Here is a 20543-nt window from a genome sequence, read left to right as displayed (position 1 = left end):
TGGCCACAAAAAGTGCATGGAAAACTTTCCATATAATTTGGAAAGCCGCTCTCAGAGTGAGGCCATCTTACAGAGTCAGTTTAAAATTAAAGAAAAAATATAAAGGATAAAATGAAAACATTCCCTTGCTACCTACTCTCCTTACCTTTCACTTAAAAGTAAAGGGAGTAGAACACTTTAAAGCAGCTTTCTTTCTGTGGATTAAATGAACTGAAATACATCTTCTTTCTCCCTTGACTTTCTGCCCTCAGCCAGGTAAAGAGCAGGTCCATTGAAATATTGGCTATCGTTAGTCTGAGATCTGGATTTTTTTCATCTCTCAGTGAAGCACAGATCATTTTTGGTTACCATCAGTGCTGTATCATAGATGCTCCTGTGTAACACTTTGCCTTCGATATGACAATGACTTTGTACAGAGGAAAGGACCTTCACCAGGGGAAGAATTGTTTCAAGAATTGATGAAGGATGAAACAAAATTGGCAGCATATAATTTAAAATTTAAAAAAAAAAAAAAATGGGGGTAAGGAGGAAAGAGAGCACAACTTGGCATGTGGATGAAGAGGGAAGGAGCTCTGTGGAGGTAGGAGCACATTGCTGCCAGGCCAGCTTTAAAGCCCTCTTAACAATGTGCAGTTGCATTCCCCAGCTCACCCATTGACTTCTTCCTGCTCTCCACAGGCCTGGTTACAGTGAAACCTTGTGTCTTCCTAGTGATGCTGAGTTGAAATCTGATTTTCCTTATAGTTGTTCAATCAAATTTTCCTTCCTTGAGCTAAGAAGTCACACTTGGGACTTTGTAGTAATTGCCTCCCCACACTGAACTGCTGATACCTTTATTGGATTGGCATAGAGTTTCAGAGGACTGTATTTAACATGCAGTGAACTGCAGCAATGCAAACAGCTCCAGTGTTTAAACAAGCATCCATTAGTCTAGGAAACAAGACAGTGCCAGCCCATTTGGTGCTCTTTAGAGCTGGCAGCTTAAGGGGAAGGATGCAACAGGGTTTGCCAGGAAGGGGTGGGGGCAGGATGGGAGAGTCACAATTGCAGTGTCAGGAAAACAAGCAAAACATCTCTGTAGGTTTGTGAGAAATGAGCTGCAGAGGGGGGAAACACTTGTGACTGGGGATATGTGCAAAGCTCATTAATATCTCATTATGTTCGAATTGCAGTCTCCCAGAAGAGAATTAATGTGTGATGTGCTGGAGGAAGGGACTACAGAAGAGCAGCAGGGATATTTTAGGCAAGCTTCTTTTTTTTCTCTTTTTCTTTTTTTTTTTTCTCTTTTTTCCTTTACATCAAAGCAGGAAAAAAAAATAAGAGTGTGCCAGCAAACCATAGTGTTTTGTGCATCAACCCAATACAGTGCACTTCATCAAAAAAGAATAATTTGGCTTATCATAGTACCCACTAACATCTTTCAATATTTCAAATAAACCTCCTTTATTTTTAGCACTGCTTAAGTCAATTGTAAAGTTTGGCTAAGTGTGAAACATCCAACATTCAGCCCATCGCAGCCCACCATCCTCCCCAGCTGGAAGGGTTGGGGAGTCCAGGGGGTACTTAGAATTTTTTTCCCTCCCATAAGTTTGTAGGTAGAATGATGTCCAAAATACTTTTTCTCATGCTCCTATAATGAAATAGCTCTTGTTTTTTCCTTAACTGGAGCACTGCAGTCATTAGCTTATCAGCTGATAAGATGCAGTCATTAGCTTATTAACCGACATCAGTGTCTGTACTTGCTTCTTCAGGACCACATATCATTTTTCTGATAAGATCTTGACTGGCATGCTACTGGAAAAAGACCCATTAGTTTTAAAGCCAGTTATTCCTTGACATTCTGCCCCTGAGCATATAAATCATCTTAAAAAATAAAAGGCAACTTCCAACAATGGCTTATCTAAAGAACTGTCAAGGACTTTATGTGGTGGGAGCATCCTGCTGTGCTCCCAATTGCTGAGTTGCCTGATACATCTCCGGAAACTTTCATTGGGAAGACTGGAGTCATGAGAGGGACAGAGAATGTGCTTCTTTTCTACTCTGCAGCACTGGGCATTCAAAAAGAAGTGCTTTACTAGCATTACCCAAGAAAACCTATGGGTTTTGCTTTCCTGCAGACATCTACTCATTCTGCAATTGCATATAAAAACTATTTTAATGGTGGTGTATTAGAGGAGATGTTTATAGCCAAACTGTAGGGAAATTATTCTTCTTGAAATCCTTTTATGCTAAAAGAGCAAAATAACAGTTAAATTAGTCCTTCCTTTTACTAAATGCTTGCAAGCCCATAGATCTTGGTTCAGACTGTGTATTATGTTTGAACTTTATTGCCCAGGCTATTTGCTATGTGTTTATCCTTCTTAGTAAACTTTCTTTTGTTTTAAGAAACAATATTGGAGCCCTCCAGTGGCCAAACTAATCATTCTGAGGAATGGAGTTCAAGTTTTGTTCAATGAGGTTGATTTTTTTTCCCTTCCCTATTAAAAAATTAATTTGGTGATCTTTTTATATTCAGAATTTATATGGAGTTAATTTGAGTCACAGCATCATATGTGAAAAGTAAGGAAAGCTAGGAAAAAGAAAAAATGGTCTCTTTGCCTTTCTAGGATCTCCATATATTTATTCTTCTATATTTTCAAAATTTTAATGAGTTTATTGTTTAATTAAATTCTGTTAGATTTCATTTTCAGATAGGATTCCATTACACATACAAGACAGAGAAAATGTGTTTTGAGTGTCATGACAATTTACATTTTCTTAAGTGACTTTTATTTGTTCTGTGACTTTTTATCTGTGATGTCATTGATCTGTTCTCTAGCAAAATCAAATTTTTCAACAAGACATCATTGTATCGGGGCCTCAGCATGTTGAAGATTTTGGCCTCAAGGCTCTGTTGGCTGTGGCTCCTACTGGTGTCTTTCACTTTCCATGTGAAATAAAAACTCTATGTATGAAAAAATAGCTGTTAGTTACATTTTGTGCACTGGATAAGTGAGAGGAGTTCTCTTTGTGAAAAATGAGGTTCACTCACCTGATAAATTTTAAGAGGTTTAATATAAACAAAATGACAATAGGAGACAAAGACAATAAAGCAAAGGGTTAAAACAGCCAGGTGCTTGGCTCTATGCCAAGGGCACACCTGGTGCTTTGGAAAGGCCCTTTATATAGCATTCCTGCCACATGGATTCATGCATATTCAAACTTTTCCAGGAACTGTTCTTCGTGGCCACTCCTTGGGTCTGCCTTTTTAGAGCACGCACATTTGGTTTTAATGTCTCTTTTATCATCTTTTTATTTGGCCTGGGGTTATTTCTTCTACAGGGGGTCAGTGATGATAGCAGCCTGGGCCCAATCAACTGTTCACTGGAGGTTGTCTTGCTTTGCTCAGGAAGGACCTAACCCTAATGTCTGAAATTCTTCTTGACCTATGCCTAAATTTTAGCAGGAAAAAAAGAAAAAGACATAGCAAAAGCTATCTAACAGTATACATATAACAGTCATCTTAATACTTGTGAAAAGCCAATATCACAATATGTATTTTTAACATCTTTACAAAGGATGTTGAGATCCTAACAGCTAAAATTGCTTACTTATGACTCCTCATGTTTGGTGTGGTAGTTATCACAGTTCTTCCTTCTTCCAAACTGTAATAACAATCTTTCAAAATCCAGAATCAGATAGGTAGGTTTTGGTTGTGTTGGAGCTGCATGTTCTGGGTGAAGGTGGGAGATGAACAGGGGAAGAGGAGAAAGTATGGTCAGTTGGTTTCCTTTTGATCGGATGACCACAGTCTGGCATTCAGTCCATGTTCAAAAAGCAATAAAGTAAGGGATTGCTTTAAGGCTGCTATTTCACACCAATTCCTCTTTGATTAGGGACTACTAGAAATTAATTTCTACCACATTGCATGGTACATCTACTACTTTGTAAAATCATTTATTATCATCAAAATGCTTCATAACAAGAACATTGAAAATCTGGTAGAGGGTGGGTTCTGTTTGTTTTATTTCAGTAAAGATCTTCTAAGCAGCATTTCTTCTGCAAACAATGTGGGTATAGGAACAGTTATGCTGGGTCATCTCAAAGGGGCATTTAGCCCAGTATCCTCTCAGTGAGCAAGAAGAGTGTGAGAAACAGAACAGGAACACAGTCACTTCCATGCCACTTCCCTGGCACACCTTTCAGTTATCCCAGGTCTAAGAACCTCTTGCTGAGCCCATCTGTACACAGTTTGCTTTTGCAGCCCCCTGCATATGTGAAGAAGGTTTCTTAGTGTTCCTGAAGAGTAGATTGAAATGAGGAAAGTCAAGAAAACACCTGTAGCAGAAGCTTCTTGTTTGCACTGCATATAGGGGCCATGTTATGCAGATTACTCTCATCTGCAGTAGATGGAATTCCTGGAGCAACCCTAGGCTTTGTCTCCTTTCATGTTTTTCATGTGAGTTTGAAAATTGCTGGAGGAGACAAATGCCCTGCTCCAATTCACCTTCTGAGGAAACTGCTAATGAGGTCAGTTTTTCTCAATGCTTTATTCAAGACTGTAAACACCAGAGCTGGGAAGACAGCAGTCAGAAAGGTGAGAAGAGGTTGTTTGCAGAATAGGAGCATGCACCAGGCAAGCAGAGCCCCTGTAGCTGTCACAAGAAAGGCTCATGTTCTAAGGCTACCTTGCTTTCTGCAGCCAGAAAACTTGAGGCTGCAGAAGGCTCACACTCTAAGGCTGTGAGATCTGAACTGGGACAGTAGAGGGAAAAAGATGGGACTGTGCAAGGTAGGAGCAAATGTTTCCCATCTGCCTGATGAACATTTCACACCCAGATCCCTGCAGCCTCACATCACTGCACATTTCTGAGATGGCACCTTGCCACTCAGTTGTTGCAGCCTCCTCTGATCACTGCTGCCACTCTGGTCACGGCTCCATGACTCCAGCAGAGCGCTGGGAAAGCAGAGGAGGCAGGGACCAGTTGTAGCTCTTAGGCAGCAGCACAAGAGCAACTTTGTCCCCAGGGAGAACTCCTGCATGTATGCCTTTACTAGGAGAGGTTGGAGCCAGGAATGCCAGAGCACACAGGCTGTCTGCAGCCCTGCTGTGCTGAGACCAAGAGGAGAATCTCTGCAATTCTGTGGTTTAGTCTGAATCCTTGTGGTTTGAACCTTTGCTCCACAGTAGCTAACTGGGGAGACTGCACTCCCAAGAAGGGTGCCGTGCCTTATTTTGTTCCCCCACAGCTCCTTAGGGAGCCTTTTTCCCAGGGCCCACTTAATAGTTCTCTGTTTGGTAACATTTCCATGCCCTGTACCGAGAAAACTTCACTGGGTAGGCTATGCTGCTGTAGAGAAACATTAGGAACACTCAATGGGAAAAATATCTGCTTTAGTGTCAGCCATTGCAGTACTTTCTCATTAGCAGGGAGAGGAGAAGGCTGTTACTACTTTACTGATGACTCAGGAAAATCCTCTCTGTTTAGTGTTAAATGTTTCTAATATGATTATTGCAATTCTGACTTTGGAGTTCGGCAATATCAGACAGCTTTTGGGGAAAAAAAAATAGTAATGGCTTATGTCCTCAGATACAATGAAATCACAGTCCCCTGCAAGTCTTACAGAGGACCCATACTATTTCAAGGCTGTTTTTGGCCTTATATCATCCACCTGGCACTGAAAAAAAGTCAGTCTTAGGCAGCTGTGTATTTTAAAGCTGGGCCCTTACTCTAATTCTGAAATATGCTAATTGCCAGGCTTTTATTTTCATTTTACTGTTTTGAAAAGCTTAGAAGAAAGGACAAAAAATAAATGAGTTTTGTAAATAGCCCTAGGAAAAAACTCAACCTGCTGCCCATGTAATTTCCTTTAAAAACAAATATTGTACTATGGGAAATTTTATCACACAGCAGATTTGCACACAATCCTATATGCCCAGTATCTATGTGATTTTATGTAATTTCTTTAGCATGTCTGCTCATTGTTACAGTTGTTACTAAGGTTACTATAACTAATTAAAGAAGGAGGAAGTGCTTGCTTACCCCAAAGTTTGTCTATGGTCCTCTGTGTGTCTAATTAAAAATACTTTTTTTCCCCCCTCTCTATAGACTTTGCTTAGACTGTCATGGTTGTAACACTATGTACTGTTTATCTGGGATTTTAGCTGAAGCTCCTCCTGCTCCCCTTCTCTTTGCCTCTCTTTAATAACCCAGAAGTGATTGAACATTTATGTTAGTTACTAATGAAGAACTTGGAGCCACACAACCTTCTTTCCCATGGCAAGGCAAGAAAGTAACACTCTTTCCAAGAGTAAATGTAGTATCATTAATATAGGCCAAACTATGAAGATTTCAAGCTTATTTTCTTAGAATTTAGTGGAACAAAACTGAAGCCTCTGGAGATGAAACTGGGGGAAAGATCCGATCCATGCAGACAGAAATCTTTATTAAACACGGATGTCAACAGCAGTAGCATGTAATTAATGCCCTGTGACTGGGAAAATAACAGTGGCTTGGGGAGGGTCCATATGGAGGCATCTGACTGTGGATGTGTCTTTTTTCACTAGTTACCAAGGCTCCCTTTAAGGCCAGTAAAAAGTAAAAGACACTTTCTGGAGCATGATTTATCTCATTCCTATCTCAGCCTGGTACAGGGGGTATGAATTGCATTCTTTAGACTGGAATGACTTGACCTGTTTTTGTCTGCACCTTTCTTATGGTGCTTGTAAGAGTTCCCAGACCCTGTGTCCTCTTCATAGCTCCCCATACATACCCCTTCTTTTTCCTGAATAAGAAAAAAAAGGAGAACCAAAAGCACATTGATCAGACAAGATAAAAGATATTTTGCATTCCCATTGGCTGGGGACAGGATTTGGGAGATTTGAGTCCAATTCTAACCATGCCAGTGACTTAATATACCACTTTAGGCAGCGCCTTGCTCTGTTTTCTCAAGTGAAATTTAGAGGTTTCATGTATGTTTGCATCTGAATGACGATATTTAAGTAATAAATTATGGGGGTGGGGGGGGGCGTTGACACATAATTAAGTTGGTTTTTCTTTTAAGAGTAATTTCACCTGTTTTTCTCTGAGACCAAAATCTACATAATTCTGGTAGCAGACCAAGAGTACTGTCTTCAGACTAACAAATTAAAAGCACTTAGTACTAGGTGGCTTATCATTCTGTCTTGGTTTGAAAAGACAGATGTCTGCTAAGGAAAGCAGAAACCTCCCTTGAAAAGGAAAAAAATGTAAACTACTCTCCACCCCTCCCCTCCAAATTATTCTAACAATGAAATCAAGGTGCTCTCAGGCAAAGATATGGGAATATGAATAACAGTTCTTTACTAAGGAAATTAAAATAAAAATGCAGTAGTACAAAAGAAACCAACAAAAAAACAACCCACTAAGAGTCAGAATACAATCTGACACCCTGCTGGTCAGGGTGTTGGTAGCAGTCCAATTAAATCGTGGCTGCAGTCCTCCTGGAGAGACAGATATGGTTCTGTTGAAGCAATGATCCTGTAGAAAGGGTGTAGTTTTTCTCTGCAGGTCCAGTGGTGGTGTAGATGGGTCTTGTTTTCCTCTGTGAATCCAGTGGAGAAAGGCTTTTTGTGGTGTTCCAAGTCTCGGATTATATCCAGGTAGGAATTCTTGGCTCCTCCCCCTGGGTGGAGCATCTCACAATGGATGATGTAATTTTATCAGTCATGCAGTGAGAGTCAATGGCCCATTAACAGAAGATATCACCCTGGAGGGAGGATGGGTGGTGGAAGAGATAAAGAACACTGCCCCACCTGGTTTTAACAGCTGGTAATAGAATACATACTTTTGGTCACATCTTGCATTGCAATCCAAGACACATTCCTACAACACAAGAAAAAGGAGGGAAGGACAAGTCCTTTAGAAAGATAAATAATATTAGTGGGAGTTCACACTGGTTTATAATGCATTTCTCTGGTTTATCCAACAGCAAACTATGATGTCTAGTGCTTCAAGGGATTTATGAAAGAACTGTAGTGTTCTCTGTGACATGGTCTTTGCCTACAAGAAGTGCTTTATTGCCTTGCACTTATTTAGCACTGTTAAGGGCATAAACTTTCAGTGGTAAATGGGACTTGAAGTCTAAATTTAATTTTAATTAGCTGCTAATATATGCTTAGCATGCATAGATTGCTGAGATTAAAATCCATGTGAGCATCATGGGCAGTGACTAACACGTGAATGTGCACTTGTATGGAAAAAACAGAGAATTTTTTTTTAACAGCAAAAGGAAAAAAGTAAAAAAAAAGAACCTGTGTTGTGTGCACTGGGAATGTACAGACATCTATAGCATTATGAGTTGCAATTCCTTCCCTTGGAGAGCTGTTTTCAAGATACACAAATAGATAAAAGTGCTTGGTTGTAATGTGGTGCATGGCCACAACTAACTGGGAATGTGACCTGTTTGGCAGAACACTGCCTGCGTTTCTCTGGTAATCTTTTTGGTTTGTGTAGAGGGATCCCAAAGCCTTACACACCTCTGGGATTTGGGCATCTTCCTGCCATTCCTGACGTGAGTTCAATACTGTGTATGTGTATTCAGAATAAGAGGGGAGAGAGGAAGAGGTTTATCTTGGGATGGAGACAGCTGCTGTGAATGAAATAAAGAAGGTAAGACCTGAGCAAAGGTCTTGATCTGATGTTGTCATTCATTACATAAACCATTCTTTCTATTTTGGGTTGCTTAATGTTCTCAAGGTGAACCATAGCCTAAATATTGTGCTGAATCAGGGCCTTCATTTGCTTAAAATCTTTTTCTTTACACTTCATCAGTAGACTTAAATAGTACATCTGCAGTTCATGCCACACAGCAGGTCCAGCCTTGTGAGTCTGTGACTCTGGTAATTGCTGGGAGCTAGAAGACCAGACGTGCTTTTCTATCAGTTGTGCCGCGTGCCTTTGTGAGACCTGAGGTCAGCTTGAGGTGGAGGTACTGAGGTCACAAAGAGCTTAAGTTTGTATGGTTTACTTGGCCATATTTAGGGCAAATCTGCTGTTCAGTGCTGTCTGGCCTTTAGCCCATAGCAAATAGCTCCCAAACTGTACTCAGAATAAATCAGAACATGTCTGGGGCATCCTATACAGTCCTTGAATTCCTTGAGTCTCCACAGATCTTCAGTGATCCTGCTCTTTGCTTTTTTTTTATTATTATTATTTTATTTTTTTTATTCCCTCCCCCCCCCCCCCCCCCCCACCAAGTACTGGTTATAACTTGCATTGGAGACAAAAAATGAATGCAAAGAGTAGTTGTTCCATCAGACATAGTGTCTATCTCTGAAGAAATTTGGATGCAGTCGAAATGACCTTATCAATGCACTCTTAATTCCTAGTGAACTTAATGGGATTCACCCTGGGTGTGTTTAAGGCCATGTTGGATGGGGTCCTAAACAACCTGGTCTGGGGTGTTATCCCTGCCCATGGAAGGGGTGTTGAAACAGGATACTCTTCCAACCCAGACCTTTCTATGGTTCTGTGACCCGAGGGCTTCAGCACCTCTCAGGACTGAGCCATGGGTTTTGTCCAGGAGTCTTTCAAAACTGCTGCTGCCTGTGTTCTTTTAAAGAGATATACAAAGGCAAGATGAACAACCAGTTCCTGCATTGCTCTTCTTTCCCAGACATGGACCAAGCTGATTGTGCTGATCAGGGAATTGTTTCACTGAAGGAAGAAGCTGTCTCTGACATATTTTTCTATTTTGGGATTTTCAGTTATTATATTTCGTTATTTATTTTTTAAATGGTCAGTAGCTTAGCACAAATTTATTTCCAAACTCATCCATCCCATGTTGGATTTTTTTTTTCCTTTCCCCAAAAGATGTCTCATTACTTTGCAAACAATTAAAATGTAGAAAAAATATGAGAATTAATTACCATGCAAAACATTAATTTCTCTCTTCTTCCCCCATGCTTGGGTCTCCTTTGCTATGTTTACTGTATCATTAGTTGTTCAATCTGTACCTAGATAACCTGCATTCCTTTAAAGGTATTTGTCCTTGCAGAGAAATCTTCATCTGACCTACGTCCTCAGCCAAGCTGCCCATTCAGGCACAGGGAACAGATGGAGAAGAGGAGGCTAAATTCACCATTTTGTTTGCAGCACAGAATGACTGACTCACAAGATTTTTCTTTTAATGTGTTAGTTGCTGAAATCTGTTAATTTGATATTTAAATTATTTTCAAGTGGAAGTTTCATTTATGATGTTTCCCCAAGAGGGTGACTAAAATGTGTGGGCCTGAACAGGTATGGTGTATAGACTATGTGACTCTCATTTCCTTCATTTTCCAATTGTATGAAGCACTTTGCTTCAAAAAGCATGAACTTGAACTTAGCCATTTAGAGGAATCCCTGAAATTTCTTAGCCCACACTGATTTGAGGAACTGAAAGGTGCTGCTTCATGCAGCTATGGAATAAGTAACTATGTTGCCATGAGGTGATGTGTGTTGGGAGTTAACACCAGTGATATGAATGGAAGACTGTGCCATTTCTGGGTTCAGCCTTCTGTCAGTTTGCTATCTGTCTTCTAGAGATCCTACATTGGACAGTCTTTGGTAGTAAAAGAGATCCAGTAGAAACTCACAGTCCAGGGAAATCTATGATGTCATCCGGGGACTTCTGTCATGCCTTCACCATCTCTTCTGGCTCTTTTTTTGGAGTTTCTCTGAGAATATTCTGGTGTCATATATTATGTATGTAGGTTGTGCCATGGCAGCATTTTGCAAGCAGCTGGAAGGCAATTTACTTGTACTTACTGGAAGGGCTTTTTCCTTACGTCAGTTAGACAAGGTTTTAGTCTGTCAGTTCTGATATCAGGAACAGATCTCACATCCTGTTGGGTGCCTCAATGACAAGGAAAGGAAAGGCTGTGTCACAGAGCTGCTCCTTCTTTGCAGAAGACAGGAATACTTTCATGTCTCACAAAACCCTTGCTAGGCAGGCCAGATGCAATGAGCATACTTCACTAGCCTGCTACATCTTGTGCTCATCCAAGGATGAGCTGGGACAAGATTTTCCCCAGGAAACCATTCCTAGTGTCAGATACACAGTTTAAAGAGCAACTGAGTAGCTATGGTGCATGTGCAACAACACTTGTGTTTTGTTTTGCTGCTTCTTAGTTTAAAATACAAGAGGTTCCTGCATTTCTTTCTACCCTGATTTGTAGTTCTTTGGGAGGCACAGCTTTAATAATCTCTTTTATTTTTTTAATGATAAGAAGAAGACTTTTTTATTAAAAGCCTGCTTTTTATCATTACTCTCCCTTCTGTCCAGATACAAAGCAGATTGGAAAGGGTGAAGACTTCTCAGGACAACTCCCAGAATAGTCAGTTGGAGGCTGCCTGACTAAAGCCTCATAACACACCTTGAAAATTAGTTCAAGCCATCTGCAAAGGACAATTTCAGAGAGAGCAGAGTTCGTCTGCTGAGTGTTCGTCTTACTGCTGAGAGGCAGCAGTAAGGACTGCCAGCTCAGTAGTTCAGCTTATAGGCTCTTAGCACCTTCCTAAGACTTTCGCACAGATGGAGCAATGCTGGCACTCCCAAAGCAATGAGGTTTACTGCTTTACCAGTGTTTACCCCATTGGACCAAAGCAGGTTTAAATTAGATAGATCTGAAGAGGAGTAAACCATGTGGATCATACACTTGGGTGGGAAGGCTCTTTGACAGTGATAACAGCATTCCATCCATTAAATAATTTGTGCTCCAAAGTTCAGTTAAACTTGCTGTGCAATGTCTTTGCACTCAGCTTTTCTCAAGCTCCTTTAGCACATACCAACATCCTTACCTGGCCGACTGAGTGCAGGTGGAGTCACAGCATTTACCTGGTTTGACTTCCCCAGTGCTGTTGCTATTTTGTTCTCATGCAGTGCCTTTTTTTGTTACTCTTCTTCCCTGTTCTCAGCTTGATCTCCCAGTGTGATCCAGCTCCTGCTGGTGTCTGGGAGGCTGACAGGTGGCTGGGGCCCTGACAGCTGGCAGGCAGCTCTAGCAATGGGCCTGTGCTACCAGCTTTGCATTCAGGCACCAAAACTGTTTACTCTTGCTTTTCAGAGAGCAACCCTTCCTGTCTGACTGGCAAAAATGTGAGGAAGAAGATTGTTTTCCTCTCTGCTAACTCCTGCAGGTTTACCCAGTGCCTTGATCATTGTTTTACTATTACTGGGAGGTATTTTGTTCTTCTGGTGACTGATGGCAAAACCAAGGGTGATGACAAGAGATCCCAGCAGCCCTTTGCAGGGTAAGGGACAGAAGGTTGATCCCTTTCCTGAGGCAGAGGGTACTCTGTGAGCCTGCAGAGTTGAACAGGTTACTGCTAGGTTGGCAGGATAAGATTTTACCAACTTCAGACAGATTTTACAACATGAATTTCCTGTATATTTGAAACATTGCCCTGGCCAATAAGAGCTGGGCAGCCAGGTCTAGCATGGTGCAAAACAGCATATGCTTTAAATGAGCAATTGTGCTCCAAAATCAATTTACTATATCCAGTGAGTTAGCAGGCATCAGTGCCATGCTTTCAGCAGCATGAAGAAATTAAGAGTAGAGATGTGGTTGGATGTATGAAATACTCTAATTTGTGGGAAGTAGTAATCTGTAACTCACCTTCATGTTGCTTGGCTGCTTGTCTGAGTTCAGCTCTAACAGGGGTTTTTGAAAGGCTGTCCTCTGCTCCCCACCACCTCTGCAGGACACTGCAGCAAGTGTCATTGGGAGGCCACAATGGAGCTGGTGGACTTAAAACACTGGTGACAAGATGTGGCTGTACCTCAGGCAGTGGCGCTCTGGCAACACCGACTTTTGAATGGCAGCATCAGAGGTGATACAGCAAGGAGGTGTGTGCAAAAAATCCTTTCAGATAATGAAGCTCAATTTCTGGCATGCAAATGGCAGTGGAGATTATTCCTTACTAATCTTAGATGCTGTCGTGTTGAATCCACTTGTTTATTGTCACTTCATAGCCACTCCTGGGACTCTTCCTAAATTGTTGATAGGATTTGAGTGCAGCACAAGAAGTAGCAAACTTGACTCAGTCTTTAGGGTGCTAGCTGGAGATTAATGAATTGGGGTGGTGTTTGGCAGAGCTCATGGTAAGTAATCCCTGTTGGAGGTAAGACGTATCAAGATCTTTCTGGAGAAGCTCCAGGAAAAGAAGGGAGAAGAAAGCAGAGGCAAACTCAGGAACAGACACACTGGTGGAAGGGAGAATAGAAACTCTGGAGGAAGGCCCAAGACTTGAATTCATTTCATGGAAAGGAACTGAAGGTCATGATGACGGGTGGGGCAGACTGATTCAACATGAAGAACTGAATAGATCAATTTTTAACAGAAAGAGTAACAGAGGAGAATGTGGAGAAGATAATAACCCTTGTTTTTTGTAAACATGCATATCCTCTGAGGAAGATGGACTTTGGGCTTTGGCTTGTTTCTCTGCTTTCCCACAGGGAGCAACAATAGCTTCAGAGAGGGCACATTCCAGCAGAGCAGGGGAACCAAGTGGACCAGACCTCTCAGAATTGTTGCCCTTGTCTTGTACTGAAGTGGCTAAAACTGCCCTAGGGAGAGGAAAGTCAGTGGCTACATGTAGATGGTACACAAAAACATCTGTAGAAGTGACATCAGCCTCCTTATGTGGGGGCTCACAGAGGAGAAGTGGACCTGTGTTAGACCCTGTGAATTGTATCCAGCTTCTACTGGCATAGAGAAAATTTAGCCTCGGCTTCCCCACTTCTCTCTGGTTTTTGTGGGGTTTTTTTAAGGAGCAATGAAAGGATATTCTGCTGCCACAGCCCCAGTCACTCCCCATGTACAACTGGAACAGCCGCCCACCAAAGGCAGCTCCACAGTGGAGGATGGGCTGCCAAGTGGCTCGGCTGTTGCTATAACAACAGTACCTCTGTCTCATTTCTTTTGAAAAATGGATTGCTGCTGGTGAGATGAAGCAGAGCAGCTTCTCCTCACAGATGAAAGCCCTGCTGACAGCCCCCACACATTCTTGTTTATCTATTGGGTCTGTCACAGCATGTCCAAGCAGCTCTGCCAAGGATTTCAGGATGGTTTGGATTAGACGGATTATTGGTCAGTGTATGTTTGCGTGCACAACCTCTGTCCCCCTGCTTCTCCTCCAATTGAAAGTAATTTAAAAAGTCAGCCTGCCAAAATTTGACCTTTTCTCACTCTGCAACTGGATTTTTTACAAAGGCATATAAAGAGTCAAGAGTCCTGCTTCACCATCTTGTACTTTGGGGTAGAAAACTGCAGTGAAATGAAGATTCATCAACCAAATATGTAGTGTGAATAAAGCTAAAGGCTTATGAAGTTGGAAGGAGGTCGTTTTATTTCTACATTTTCCTTTGAGTTTGATATTTTTCTTTTATTTTTCTTTTTTCTTTTTTAATTTTTATTTATTTTATTTTATTTTTATTTTAGGTGTCAACAGTCTTCTGCTCCTAGACATAAATCTCTCAACTCTCGCTAATATCTTCACAATACATGCTGTAAAACATGCACAAACTGTGTACTTGTACTAAGAAGGAGAGGGAGAGTACTTTAAAATACACTATTTTGCTTCGAGGATTGTGTTTATGGAGGGAAGGGAAGGGAAGGGGAGGTGCTGGGGTTTTAGTCTAAGACACTGTGGAATCCTGGTGGTGGTAAAATGTTTGCCAGTATATGCTCAGCATAGGATATCCAAGAAATTCAGGAGTTAATACGGTGGTTGGGAGTGAAATAATGAAATCATTTGATAAAAATATTTCTGTGCTGTACCTCAAAAAAAGGAGATGCATCTATTGTTATGGCTTACAACTCCACCAAAATGCTTGAGTCAAGGAGCTTCTCCACATGCAAAGGTTGTACCCATCATGTTGCCTTCAAACAAACTTTTGATGTTAAGTTTCTGTCTACCTACAGTTTTTCAATGAGCAGACAAAGAAAATAAAAATATTAGTGCCTGTTAATGCCCCCAATCCTAAAGTCTCTGAAGGTCAACAGTGCGGAGATACAAACTTAGAATAAGTTTAATTTAATTTCTTTTTGCAGCAAGGCACAACTTCTGTATGTTTCATATTTTATAGAAAATAGTTTCCATGTCAAGCTGCTTTTTGTTGTAATGCATAATGAACATAATTATGAATATTTATGTACTGGGCCTGCTTTTATTTCACTAAAGTCACTGTATATTTGTACAGGGGGACATCCATGTTCCAGCACATGATGAAACTTTAGGAACTGATATTTTTAGAGCTGGTTATTTGCCACTAGATAGTTTTGATTCTTTTGGTAAACATTCATATACAAAAAAGATGATAGATTCAGGATAAAATAGTAAATGTTTTAAAATTTGAAAGTGTGAAACCATGTAAACGTGTATCACTCTTACCAATATTTTTGTAAAGTATTCATTCAAACTTGAAAAACATATTGAGTCAGTTGACTTGTATTCCTCAGGATATAATCACACGTTACTCCATCCCTTGTCGTTAAGACAAACTTTTTCCCATCTTTTCCTTACAGGAACTTTACTTCACGATGAGAAGCCTGTCACCAAGTTCTGTTCTTACTTTAGCCCAGCATTTGGTCAATATGAATTTGGGTTAAAGGCCACAATAGGTTTTAAACATTTCTTCAAATCCTGGTTTAGCCTGTGCATGCCCACTGAGCTTGGTCTTGAGTCACTTGCTGTTTGTTTTTCTGATGTGGCAATAGTGACTTTGTAATGAGATGGCTTAGGAGTTGAAATGGGTGATTTCAGCTGTAAATTGTGTGAGTGGCCCATTAGGGGCAATATTTAAATATGCTATTTTAACCCATTATATCAACTGGCCACCTGCACTTAAGGCCAGTTCGTGCTCTTTCTTTTCTTGCCCTGGGGCTGTGCTGTTGTACTTGTGAGGCGGTGCCATTACATTACATCTGTACCATCCTTTCCTCTCTCCAGGGTCTGATCCAGGGTTATATAAAAATGAGTGGAACCAACTCAGCTGTAGGATTCTACAGCACATCAGATACATGATTCAAAAAGCAGCAGGGAGCTGTAATGCCACACACCAGTGTTCAGTTTAACATGGGATTTTAAGGGAGGGAGGCAGCAGAGGTGAGAGCCATACCATAAGCCCTCTTGTGAGATCTGATTTTGATCTTTTGTGCTACTCCTGGACTTCCTTTCCACTGGCACAGTAGTAATTGAATCAGTTACGACTTCTGGGCAAGCGCCTCTTGCTAGCAGAACTCTGCTGCTGTGGCACAGAGAGATGAGAAGGTGATGCTCTCCTGCAGGGCTCTGTACTCTGCAGCTTGGTGGGTTCCTGCAGACTGTTGCAGGATTTGTGGCTGCTAAACCTGACTATGCCAGGCTTTAAGCTAGAGAGAGTGGCACAGTGTGCTTTCCCACCTGCATCTGTGGAGCTCATGGGGACAAGAGCTGCTGCATTTGGGAGAGGAGTGGGAGCGCAGTGACAGGGACTTGATAGGGAGGGCCCAAAACATGGACCTTCACAGCCTTCTTGCTGCAGGCTAGTTCCCCATCACAGCCTGCAACACAGGGAGAAGAACTTCTTGGTGCAAACCAGTGGCCATGCTGTTCCCTCATCTCCAGAAACTGGGGGCAGGAGAGACTCAGGGTATGGACAGCTGCTACAGAGTTGCATAAGCATAAATTCACAGAATGCTCCAGGTTGGAAGGGACCTTAAAAATCATCTAATTCCAACCCTCTTGCCATGGGCAGGGACACCATCCACTAGACCAGGTTGCTCAGAGTTTCATCCAGCCTGGCCTTGAACACTTCCACGGACAGGACATCCACAGCTTCTCTGGGCAACCTGTGCTAGCACCTCACCATCCTCACAAGGAAGAATTTCTTCCTAATATCTAATCTAAACCCACCATCTGTCAGTTTGAAGCCATTACCCCTTGTCCTATCATGTGTAGAAAGTCCCTCTCCAGCTCTCTTGTAGGCCCTTTGGGTACTGGAAGGTGCTATAAAGGTGAGCTCAGAACTTTCTCATCTCCAAGATGAACATCCGCAACTCTCCAAATTCAGGGTTTTAAGACCAGACACCAGAGGAGGAGACCAGCCATGTGGCAGAGGCTGTGGTTACAGAGCAACTGGTCTATGTGGCACCACAGAAGGCATGAGGTGGAGGAATTTCTGCCTGCAGGAGGCTTGGCACATACTGGCTTTGTGCAAGGCAGAACAGGCAGCAAAGTCTTGGTCATTTATTCCAACAGTGACCCACTGGGGACTCATATTCACGTATTAGTTATTTTCCCACATTAAAAAGCTGTTCTGCTCCAGTGCAAATCAAGGAATTGGTGGTCTGCTTAGACTCCTAGCCTTGTCTTTCTGCTTGGCTCTCTGCTGAAGAGTAGCCTCACCTGTAGCTTGGTGTCCCATGCATGCTCAGTTGTGGCTGCAGCAATGCCTGCACTGGCCACATTCCTCTGCATTGTGTGCTGAAAGAGGCCAGGCTGGCCTGAGGGGTAGGTAAAGAGTACAGCCTTCCAAGAACCACTCCCTCCAAAGCCTGGGCAAGATATGGGTTTGCTTGTCTGTCTTACACATGGAATGAAAGGGGAACCAGCCCTCTGGGATGGGAGAAATAAATAGGATCTGGATTGTGAGAAGAAAGAAGGTTGAGGACCTCTAGGTTAGGGAAGGGGTGGGAGTTGCCTATCTGGGACTTTCTTCCCAGCAAGAATACTTTAAAAACTGATTAAATCTTTCAGTATTTTGTCTTCTATTGTTCTAGTATCAAGGATGCAAGTGTGTCCTAAAGGCATTTGTTAGACCTGTGACCTCTTTGCTTCCTCCCCTCCCCACTATTGTTTTCTGCCTTAGCTGAAGAGAGATGCTTTTTTTAGCCTTGTACATAAGTAACGGACTCAGCTTGTGAGTGGAGAGCACTGTTGCTTGCTAAAGTTCTTTGCTGTGCTTCTGTAACCTGACTTAAAGCTGATGTTAATACACAATTTTTATAAAATTCTTATATTCCAATTTATTTGCTTTTCTATAGATCTGTCATGCTATTATTTCTGTTAGCTATTTATGTTTTATGTTAGCTTCTAGCACATAGCTGATTTCCTTTTTTTCATTATTTGAATAACATTATGCAAAATGCCTTCTATTTTCTAGGGTGGATGTATTTTTTTTCTTCCTTAGAAGTGATTCTCAATATGCTAACCAAAAACACATGGCTAATCAAAAGAAACTATGTTAATTTTTTTTTTGTCAACAACACATTTCAATACAAGTAGTATTGCAGTTATTTTTAAAGAAGCTTCTAGAAATTTCCAACAAAAAAAAATTCAGAGTGAGTGGTAAATTTTAGTGATTCCTTTTTCCTTTTTTTTTTTTTCCAGTTTAAGAATCCTCACTGTGTTAGGCACACTGTTCAAATCTCATCCCTGTATTAGACACTAAAATGTTGAATTAGACAACTTGCTCCCTAAATTTCTTAGAAGGTAGCACAGACTCATCTTGGAAAGCAGAGTCATATTGTACAGTTCTGCTTTCCTAGTTAAGGGAAGGTTTTGTTTGGGACAGGGGGAGGTGTTTGGTTGTTTGCTGGTTTTTAGACTGTGTTTTCAAATTGATCAGGGCATAAGAATGAAATCAAAGAAACTTCCTAATCAGTTTTAAAATTTATTGTCACTGGCTTGATGAGGAGTACCTTGTCACAGTGCCCATGAGCACTTCTTTTACATCTGCAAATGGCTAATTTTTTTCATTCCTCTTGTTTTCTTTAAGCTTCAAGAGACAGTCAAAAGGAAGTTGGAAGGCACACGTTCACCTCTCAATGGAGAACAGCAGAACAGAGTTTGTGATGGGAACTTTTCTCCAACCAGCAAGCGGACACGAAAGGATTTGCCAGGCATTGAGGCAATCAACAGCTTGCCCATTAATTTGCCTTTGCCTGCTGTCTCTCCTCTTCACCAGCTTGACATGAAAGCTGCCCTGCCCCTGCAGAACAGTGGAACTCACAGGAGTGGTCTAGAAGACTTGGGTGAAAATGGTGGGCTTTCTGAGATAAAGCTCCCTGTTAATGGCTGCAATGAGCTGGATGATAGTTTTAACATCCTGCAGAACAAGGAACTAAAGGAAGAGCCTTCAGATGACTCCAACTGCATAGACACTTCTGAAACATCTCTTTCGAATCAGAACAAGCTCTTCTCAGACATTAACCTAAATGATCAGGAGTGGCAAGAGCTCATAGATGAGCTGGCAAACACTGTCCCAGAAGATGATATACAGGATTTGTTCAATGAAGACTTTGAAGAGAAGAAAGAGCCCGAATTTCCCAGGCCTGGCACAGAGACTCAGGAGAGTGCAAGCGTAAAAAGTGATCCATCCCATTCTCCATTTGCTCGTGTCCCATTAGGGTCTCCCCAGGTCAGATCATCTTCTTCTGGTCCTCCATTTTCCAACACTTCCATAGTCTCCAGCATTTCTTCTGCATCCAGCGCACCACCAGCCCCAGTCCCTGCTGAATCACCAGGAAACTGTGTTGTCCAGTCCCCTCAGACTCCCAGCCAGGCCCACACTCCTGGACAGATGCAGGCGCGCTCTGGAAACGGCTTCCGGATGAACCCAGCATCAGCCATGGCAGGATCGGGGCCTGGGCCAATGAGCCTGCCAAGTGCTGACCTGTCCCCAGCTGAGCAGCTCAAGCAGATGGCAGCCCAGCAGCAGCAAAGAGCCAAGCTCTTGCAGCAGAAGCAGCAGCAACATCCAAATCAGCCCTCATGTTGGTCACCAGTGGGGCCTCCATCTAGTCCCTATGGAGGACCCTTTGGTGCAGACAAACCAAATAGTCCAATGATGTATTCTCAAGCCTTTAACAACCAAAACCCAATAGTGCCTCCTATGGCAAACAATTCCCAGAAGACCACGATTAATAACTACCTCCCTCAAAATCACATGAACATGATCAGTCAGCAGCCAAATAATTTGGGTACAAACTCATTGAGTAAACAGCCCAATATGCTTTCTTATGGCAACACCAAACCACTGACCCATTTCAGTACTGATCTGAGTCAGAGGATGACCCCACCAATGGCAAATCCTGGGAAGAACCCCATGATGCCATACATCCAGCAGCAGCAGTCCCAGCAGACACAGATGCCAGCTCAGATGGCACACCTGAGTGAGGAGCAGAAACGCATGCTCATAATGAAGCAGAAAGGAATGATAAATCAGCCCTTGGCATATCCAACACTCCCTGCCCTTGGTCAGGTAAGTGTGAGTGCACAACATGTGGGCAACAACAAGAGGCCAATACAAAGCTTAGTACTTCTTTGTCCAGTCTCCTCCATTTGCCTCCTCTTTCTCCTGGAAAGCCTGGAATATTGTTGCAGATGCTTCTTGGATTTTTCATGTGGTATTGAAGCCTGATTATTTTAAGAAACAACTAAAATTATGTTGCATTATACTTTAGACCTGTTGTTAATTCACTGCTCTTTCCCTGTGCCTCTTCTGATGAGTGCTTAGGGTGACTCTGGCAAATTTTGGGTCAGAAGTCACTCTTCCTT

General features: G+C 42.0%; 1 protein-coding gene across 1 annotated transcript in view; it reads left to right on the top strand.

Annotated features, from left to right (window-relative positions):
• MAML3 (mastermind like transcriptional coactivator 3) overlaps positions 1–20543 on the top strand; it is a 288199-nt gene that overhangs the window by 170406 nt on the left and 97250 nt on the right. Inside the window, exon 2 of the mRNA XM_058838414.1 lies at positions 18763–20247. Within this exon, the coding sequence (XP_058694397.1) occupies positions 18763–20247 (1485 nt within the window). The remainder of the gene's footprint in view (positions 1–18762; positions 20248–20543) is intronic.

Source organism: Poecile atricapillus, chromosome 4, assembly GCF_030490865.1.
Source record: "Poecile atricapillus isolate bPoeAtr1 chromosome 4, bPoeAtr1.hap1, whole genome shotgun sequence".
In the NCBI taxonomy this organism is placed as follows: Eukaryota; Metazoa; Chordata; class Aves; order Passeriformes; family Paridae; genus Poecile; species Poecile atricapillus.
The sequence above is the reverse complement of the archived record's forward strand: the minus strand, read 5'-3'. Positions and strand labels throughout refer to the sequence as shown.